This window comes from Arachis hypogaea, chromosome 5, assembly GCF_003086295.3.
Source record: "Arachis hypogaea cultivar Tifrunner chromosome 5, arahy.Tifrunner.gnm2.J5K5, whole genome shotgun sequence".
In the NCBI taxonomy this organism is placed as follows: Eukaryota; Viridiplantae; Streptophyta; class Magnoliopsida; order Fabales; family Fabaceae; genus Arachis; species Arachis hypogaea.
Genome location: NC_092040.1, coordinates 108078087 through 108087093, shown reverse-complemented (window position 1 = coordinate 108087093; position 9007 = coordinate 108078087). Strand labels below are relative to the sequence as shown.

The window sequence follows — 9007 nt, the reverse complement described above, 5'->3', positions numbered from 1 at the left end:
TTGGTCATGATGGTGAGGAAATCTGCCGCTACTGCCACTGATTGGGTCACTAGAAAAAGAGTTTAAGAAGAGAGTGAGAATGCGGGGAAGAGAGAGTGAGAGAGAAGAAGCGAGGAGAGAGCTTAAAACCGTGGCCACCACCACCGAAACTGCTGCTGCTCTTGGAAATTGCCGCATACAAAGGGAGGAAAAGGAAATCTGGAACCATCACCATTGTTGCTTCTACTCCCTCTCTTTGTTTGTTGCGTCAAAGTTAACATAGCCATAACCAAGGAAACTGCCGGTGGAGGAGTCCTTGTAAACATGAATAGAGGCGAGACTCTTAACTCCGAGAGTTATCCGTCAGAAATGTCGAGGTGAAGGTCAACGGCATAAAGCGATGCGGCCACCGTAGAAGAAACTCTATTGATCAGAGAAGAAGAAAGTTTGTGAACGAGAATGAGAAGAAGAGTATGACAGTGGAGATGAAGAAGAAATGATTGGGTCAGAGAGGTGAGTAAGTAGGGTCAATGAGAAGGGTAAAATGGTCAAAAGGACGATTTTAATATCAACTAAAATGTTAAGGACGATTTTAAATTCAAAATAAAGTTAAGGACGAATTTGATTTTGACCGTAAATGTTAGGGACCAAAACAATACTTATCCCCTAAAAATTTAATTACAAATCTTATATAATATAAGGTTTAATTACTCTATTGGTCCCTATAGTTTTGTAAAATTTTCAATTAGGTCCCTATATTTTTTTTCTTTTTAATTGGGTTCCTGCACTAATTTTTTTCAATTAAATCCCTCTCAGTAGTAATTGACTTAATTTTATAGGGACCCAACTAAAAAAAAAAAGAATTGGTATATGGACCTAAATAAAAGAAAAAAAAAGTGTAGGGACCCAATTAAAAAAAATTTGTGCAAGGACTCAATTAAAAGGAAAAAAAAGTATAGGGACATAATTGAAAATTCGCGAAACTATAGGGACCAATAGAGTAATTAAACCATAATATAAATACTCAATTAAAAAAAAGGTTTAATTACTCCGTTGGTTCCTATAGTTTCGCAAAATTTTCAATTAGGTCCCTATACTTTTTTTCCTTTTAATTGGGTCCTTGCATCAAATTTTTTTTTTCAATTATGTCTCTCTTGGTAGTAATTGACTTCATTTTATAGGGACCCAACTAAAAAAAATTGGTGCAGAGACTCAAATAAAAGGAAAAAAGTGTAGGGACTCAATTGAAAAAAAAATTGGTGCAGGGACCCAATTAAAAGAAAAAAAAATATAAGGACCTAATTAAAAATTTTGTGAAACTAGAGGGACTAATAGAATAATTAAACCTTAAAAAGATATATAAAACCTAATTAAAAATTCTAACTACCAACAAAGTAATTAGACTTGAATGGGGGCAATTTCAGTCATTTATTTATTTATTTTAGTATTATCTTCCACGTCGGTTAGTCCAAAAACCATCAATATTAAGGATTAAGTATAATTTTGATCCCTAAGATAGGGGCTGAAAATTGTTTTCGTCCCCGACCTTTTTTTTGCTAAAAAATGGTCCGAAGGTTTGACTTAATTTTAAAATTGTCCTTCGGACGAAAATATCCTTCCCCTTCTTTCCCAAAATCAATCAGAAAACAGAAGCAGAAGTATAGGCAGAAGGAGAAACAAAAGTAGAAGCAGAATCAACAACAACAACAATGAGTAATGGAATCACAGCAACAACAAAAGCAGAAGCAAAAACAGAAGCAAAATAACAACGAAACAACAACAACAATGAATAATAGAATCACAACAACGACAAAAGCATAAGCAGAAGCAAAAATAAAAGCAAAAGCAGAAGAAGAAGGCAGAAGCAGAAAGTAGAAGCAGAAGCAGAAAGCAGAAGCAAAAACAATGAAATACCAATGGATATGCTGGCGTCCGGCGAGGAGCATCGACGACCGTCCAATCTCGCGGATCTGCTGGCTTCGACATGACCTCACTCCAACGGCGGCGACGGGACATGGCTCGATGGCGACCGACGACGACGGTTCACGATGAAGACGACGACAGGGCGTGGCTGGACGCAGTCTTCCTCAGCGCCTCCGGTCCTCTCTTCTCTTCCTCTCCGCTTCTCTTTCTCTCTCCCTCTGCTTTATCCTCTTTTGCTGTTAGCTGAGTGAGATCTGAAACCCCTCCCCTCTTCTGTTGGTGTGACCGAACGACGAGGAGCGGAAGCGGCACTTCCCCTCCCCTTTCCCACCTTCTTTCCTGATCACCCCCCCACACGAAGTGTGATTTTGTTCACCCCTTAACTTGTCTCCTTTTTTTCTTTTTTCTTTTTTATTTATTTTAGTTAGAGGTATTATCGGAATAAAAATAAAAAATTTAGTAAAAAAGACGATTTTAAAACTAAGTTAAACTTTTGAAACTATTTTATAGCAAAAAACAAAAAATTAGAGAATGAAAAAAAAATTTTCAACCCTCTACTTTAAGAATCAAAATCGTATTTAACCCCAATATTAATTAAGTTAAAAAATTAATTAAAAACAAAAGTCAACTGCAGAAACAAGACACCGCTTACAACTTGATCCTTCTTTATTCAGTCTTCAATCCGTGAAACTGCGAACTGAAAGGGACTTCAACTTTAACGCCAGTGGTTGGGCAATTTCTTTCCCCCATTTTCTATTTTTTATTTTATTTTTTAATAGACAGGTCTGAATCCAATATTAAAACATTGAGGGTAGAGTTGACTTAAAAACACAAGTTGAAGACAAGAAAGGTTGAATTTGAATTATATATATATATATATATATATATATATATATATATATATATATATATATATATATATTGAAAAAAACGAAAATGTGACAAAAGAATGAGAGTGATTGGCTTTCTAAATCTAGCACTGTGATAAGTAGAATTTGGCAAAAAGCCTGTTTCCCTTGAATCAATACAATATCTTATGCCACCAAGTCAAAATACTGCGAAGGCTTGCGGATTTGAATGTATATATAAGTTGAATTGTAAGAGGAGTTTCAAGTTTCAACTGGTTTATGGTGAGATGAAGAAGGGTGTTCTATTTTCCACCACCTTCTTATTTTGTTGCTTGGTGCTGCTTTTGGATTGTGCAGTTTCACTTCCTCTATGCGTTGATTCCAGTAAGTCTAGTTATCTTTCCATTTTTTTCTTTCTTTTCTTTTTTGGTCCATTTTTTAGTTTTATAGATTCCGTAGCCTTACTTCCCTGTTTGTATTATTTATTATTGATTTCTTGTTGCTCCTGTAGGGGCACCCTTTACCCTGAATAAAACCCTTGGATTTTGTCCTTACAATGGAAGCACATGTTGCAACTCCACACAAGATGCACAAATACAAAAGCAGTTTCAGGCCATGAAAGTGTCTGATACCGCCTGTGCCTCAGTTTTGAAATCATTACTTTGTGCGGTAAGTGATATTTGTTTTTTGTTTTGTTTTTATTTATTTATTTATTACCTGAAAGCATATTTTCAAAGTTACCTTGGTTCTCTCGTTTACCTGCTTACTGTGTACTGAATTTCCCTTTCACCGTGCAACCGTTAGAAGTAGGAATTGTATACTGAAATAAACCATTTAACTTCTTCATGTTTGAGTTGTGGCATCAGTGAGCAACTAGTGAGTAATGATTTCAGGTTTATCTTTTCTTCACGACATTAACATCTGGTCCATATATTGAGATTTGAGCTTCAAGAGCTTTCTCAATTTGTCATAGATGATTTTCCCTGAAGTCTAGACTAATTTTTTGTTAAATTTTCATGGCTGTAATTTTACTTGTAGCAATCCATAGTGAAATATTGAATGGGTAGAGGAATTTTATTGGTTCTTAACTCAGAATCAAGGAGCGGAAGTTGAGTACATTTTCCCAAAGAAGTCAGAACTGATCTGCACTTTTCTGATATAAATATTTGCATATTTCAAATGTTCTGTTTATGTATGTTGTTTTCTAAATTATTACCAAGAATGTTATATGTGCAACCATTAAAAGTTGTCTACACTAGACAACATTGAATTGGTAACTCGTGCAGATCCATTCTAACTTCAGTTTAATTGGTCACTAACACCTGAAACAATTTGTAACTTCTAAAAACATGTTGAATCATTAGTTACGTTTACTTCAAATTTAATAATTACAAGCTTCAAAATATCTCTACTTTATTAACGAATGAGATAGTTAGCAACTTATATAGTTAGTTAGCTTAGTTGGTAACTTGCATAGTGAGTAACTTCCAGTTTCTAGTTTTAGAAAGAATCTGTTAATGCTGTTATTCAGCAGATTCTTGGAGAAGCTTTCTTTAGCATCTTGTAGTGATTTCTTGATTTAGCTCTCTCCCTTTTAGATTTGTTATGTATTATGTATATAAGCTGCTGTATTGCCAAATTACAGTGTAATGTCATTTCTCAATTTTCCATTCGATACTACACAAAAACCTTTCTCTCTTATTCTGTTTTGCTGCATAATCAAGTTCTAGTTAAAGAACCTTTCATACTTAGACACAGTTAGACAAGACTTAACACACATTAGTAGTATTAATTACATAATGTACTGTCCTGGCCAACAAAAAAATAAGAAAATAAAATAAAATAAAATGTACTGATACAAAATGTCACAGCAAAGTGGCACATGCTTCAACAAATTTTCTTGTCATGTAAAGTGACCAATTGCATTGAGATCTCAATATGTTGACATCTCTACTAGTGGACCATACTTAACACTTTTCAGACAATTCAAAAATTCATACCTCCATTCATTTCTTTGCATACTTTCTTTGTTGTAGAGGTGCGACCCATTTTCAGCAGAGCTATATACAGTTCAATCCTCTCCGAGATCAGTGCCAGTGCTTTGCAACTCCACCGTACCAGCAAATTCGTCACAGTCAAAGGCAGCAGCAGTGGAAGATTTCTGTTCTCAAGTATGGGATACATGCCAAACTGTGTATATAACAAATTCACCTTTTGCCCCTTCATTGCAAGGACAAGCAGGAGGACCACAAATTAAGGCCAATGCAACAAAATTGACTAACTTGTGGCAGTCCAAAACTGACTTTTGTAGCGCTTTCGGTGGAACATCGACTAATACTTCAGTGTGTTTTGAAGGCGAACCTGTTGCACTAAACAAAACCGCAACACCTATCAACCCTCCTCTTGGCTTGTGCCTTGAGAAAATTGGCAATGGATCTTACCTTAGCATGGCAGCTCATCCTGATGGCTCTAACCGAGCATTCTTCTCTAATCAGATGGGCAAGGTTTGGCTGGCAACACTTCCAGACAAGGAATCGGGCGGAACGTTAAAGCTTGACGAATCAAGTCCCTTTGTTGATCTAACTGACCAAGTTTATTTTAATACTGTATTTGGAATGATGGGAATGGCGTTTCATCCGAATTTCGCGCAAAATGGTCGATTCTTTGCTTCATTTAACTGTGATAAGTCCAAGTGGTCGGGATGCAATGGAAGATGTGCATGTAATTCAGATGTTAATTGTGATCCATCAAAAATAGGTACTGATCATGGTTCCGCACCATGCCAGTATCAAACTGTTATCGCAGAATACACCGCTAATGGTACCGGATCTCAGCCTTCCTCGGTAAATGCTGATCCTCACATACAAAAAAAAGGTAGTTTCTACTTTCTAGAAGAGTATATTAAATGAGTTGAACTGAATTCTAATTTTTTTTGCAGGCTGAAAGTGCAAAACCAACAGAAGTGAGGAGAATATTTACGATGGGCCTCCCTTATACATCTCATCATGGAGGTCAGATACTCTTTGGTCCAGAAGATGGATATCTATACTTCATGATGGGTGATGGAGGAGGCTCAGGTGATCCAAACAATTTTTCCCAGAACAAGAAATCTTTACTCGGAAAGATTATGAGGATTGACGTAGACAATATCCCAAGTAGGTATTACTAAGCATAGTTCCCCTGGTTCTCTCATTTACCTACTTATGCATACTGAGTTCTCTGTAAAGGAATACTTCTAATTTAATCACAAAAAACATACTGAAATAGACTGCATACCCATTCCTTGATTCATATGTCAGCTTAGAATTACTACCTCCGGTTCACAATGACTGTTGTTTGACTTATTTTCCCATACATTCATAAATTAACTAAATACAATAGTTTATGAATATATGTATAAAAAGAGGTAGACACCAAAATACTATGTAGACACTAAAAAAATATGTATAAAGAGAGGTAAAATTATCATGAACCACAGTTAATACTTGTGTAGGGAATACATTGCTCCTCAACCATATGCTATGATTTTATTCTCAGTTTCTCACTTTCAAAAGGGTGTACTCACATGCTGTTGAAAATGACATTTATTCTTGAATTTTTCAGGTGAAGCTGAAATTAGCAAACTTGGGCTATGGGGCAACTATTCGATTCCAAAGGATAATCCATTTAGTGAAGACAAAGATCTGCAGCCTGAAATATGGGCCTTAGGACTAAGAAATCCATGGCGATGCAGTTTCGATTCAGAAAGACCTTCCTACTTTGTGTGTGCAGACGTTGGACAGGTTTGTGGATGCTTTTACCGACACATTTTTGAACTATAATTACATCACTGTTGACTCACTTCAAAGTTCAAGCCCTACATGTTATTCCTACAAAGTGGGAAATCGATCATCTCATCTAGACATTATCTGTGTTGATTTTTACCATCAATCAAGGTTAAGCTAAATACTGAATCATTAAAGAAAATAATCTAATCAATAGTAAAAACCAACATGTAAAATTTCACATGTGACTATGTGAGGATACATTTCCTACAAAGTGTAATGCTAAATTTGTGAGTTAGTACTTAGTAGAAAATTCTCAATTATTAACAACTGATTTTTCTGCAGGATCTATACGAGGAGGTAGATCTCATCACAAAGGGCGGAAACTATGGATGGAGTGTTTACGAGGGCCCTTATCTCTTCAACCCCACTCAATCAGCGGGAGGCAATACCTCTGTAAAATCTATTAATTCAATTTTCCCAATACTTGGATACAACCATTCAGTTGTCAACAAGAATGAAGGATCAGCATCAATAACTGGGGGATATGTCTATCGTTCTACCACTGATCCTTGCACATATGGAAGGTAATAAGTTTTCTTCAGTAACCACATGAAGCATGTCTAACTGAGGAATGCATCAAATTATTTTTGTGGTTTAATTACTCTGGAACTTGCTATAGTTTTGAAAATTTGAGATTAAGTCCCTTTGTTGTACACTAATTTCAATTAGATCCCTGTAGTGTATCTGGAAGAAATGAAGTTGAGCATTTTTAATTAAATTACTATATGGCGCAAACGTTTCCCAATCCACTTTTTATTTTTTGTGTTGGGCTTAGAATGGTGATTTCAAACAATGTGGAGAGTTGATGTATTTTTTTTTTCATGTGGAGAGCACAAATCTGATTTGTGACCTTTAATTTTTTCTTTTAACATACAAATACGAGGGTTAGATATGTTTTTTCTTATTTTAATTTTTTTTAAAATATACAAATTTGACTTCAAATTTGTATTTTAGTATTAAAAAAATCTTTACAGTGGAAAAAAAATTATTTTAACACAAATCGGACTTTCCAATTTGTGAACTTAGGAAATCTGATCCTTAAATTTTTTTACAAATTTCATTATTCTTCAAATCTAAAGATCCTATTTGTTATTTAAAAATAAAAATAAAAATCCATATAAAAGAAAAACACACCAATTAACCATTAACATAAATTATACACAATCTTGTTCTATATCTAAAAAAAATTAGCCGTCATAATTTAATATAGGGCTACTTAGTTGAAAATCTTTGAATAGTATAAGTACTTGATTATATATTTTTATACTATAGGACTTGGAATGAAATTTTTTGTGCAATATAAAAAATTAATTATAAACTTTTAAGTTATAAAAACAAATTAAGTGAAAACTATAGATTTCTAAAGTAATTTAACCTAATTTTAACAACAAAATTTTCCTTTCTCTTTTCAGTGTAGCATCCTCATTCCTCATGCCTTGATTTGGGATATATAAATTCTTGGATTAGAACCTATATATGCAATATGCTTAAATTGATCTCCAAAAATATATATAAAATTAATTCTTAACAATTCGCTCCTTTATTGCATAAGATAACTATCAATCTACTGCAGAACGGATTGTTGTCTACATATACAATATACAATAAAAGACTAATTGATGTTATAAATATTATGCAACCAAATAGATGTATAAAACTACAAATAGTTGGTTGGTAATAATGTCCGAATACGAATTAGAAACCAAATTTAAGTACTTTGTTTCCTTATACATTATATTATAACCAGGTATTTGATTAAAATAAATGAATATTATAGCTGCTATGTTGCTTTTATTATTAATCATTGAAATTGGTTTCAGGTATTTGTATGGAGATTTGTATGCTGGAGCAATATGGGCAGCCACAGAAGACCCAGAAAACAGTGGAAATTTCAGCACTAACAAAACCCCTTTCAAGTGTGCACATGATTCTGCTATCAAATGTGACTCGGCGCCTGGGAGCTCCCTTCCAGCATTAGGTTATATCTTTTCATTTGGTGAAGACAACAATAAAGATGTCTATATCCTTGCCAGCGCTGGCGTTTACCGAGTTGTGCGGCCGAGTCGCTGCAGCTATGCTTGCTCTCTGGAAAAGACAACTGCAACTAATCCTACAAGCCAACCTCCTGGTCCTTCTCCATCTCTTGCTATCCGTTGGAGTAACGTGTCTGGATATCTTATGCTGCTGCAATTTTCATCCATCTTGCTGATCTTATTGACTTTATTGTAGTATGTTATGGTCTTTCGTATTTATTAATTTCATTTCTAACTTTTGTTTCCCTATATGCATAATTTACAACAGCTAATAAGTGAATAAAGAATCTAAATCTGATTTTTTATTTCAGACATTTAAGCGCATTTGCGATGTGTTAGAATCATAGTTATAAAAATTGAACGACAATAGATTTGACAAAGTTGTTGGATTACTATT

The 9007-nt window shown here is 34.5% G+C and overlaps 1 protein-coding gene across 1 annotated transcript; it reads left to right on the top strand.

The window, feature by feature from the left end:
- The first annotated feature begins 2804 nt into the window (after positions 1-2804).
- LOC112802598 (HIPL1 protein) lies at positions 2805-8920 on the top strand. The gene is made up of 7 exons (XM_025845865.3): positions 2805-3134; positions 3262-3419; positions 4787-5593; positions 5689-5905; positions 6354-6532; positions 6860-7101; positions 8398-8920. The coding sequence occupies exons 1-7, from the start codon at positions 2939-2941 to the stop codon at positions 8804-8806; spliced, it is 2208 nt and encodes a 735-aa protein (XP_025701650.1). The 5' UTR covers positions 2805-2938; the 3' UTR covers positions 8807-8920.
- Positions 8921-9007: the final 87 nt, after the last annotated feature.

Coding starts and splice junctions, on each gene's coding strand:
- LOC112802598 (XM_025845865.3), top strand. CDS start 2,939: ATGCCACCAAGTCAAAATACTGCGAAGGCTTGCGGATTTGAATGTATA. Junction 5,906..6,353: donor TGACGTAGACAATATCCCAA/GTAGGTATTACT, acceptor TGAATTTTTCAG/GTGAAGCTGAAATTAGCAAA. Junction 6,533..6,859: donor TGTGTGCAGACGTTGGACAG/GTTTGTGGATGC, acceptor ATTTTTCTGCAG/GATCTATACGAGGAGGTAGA.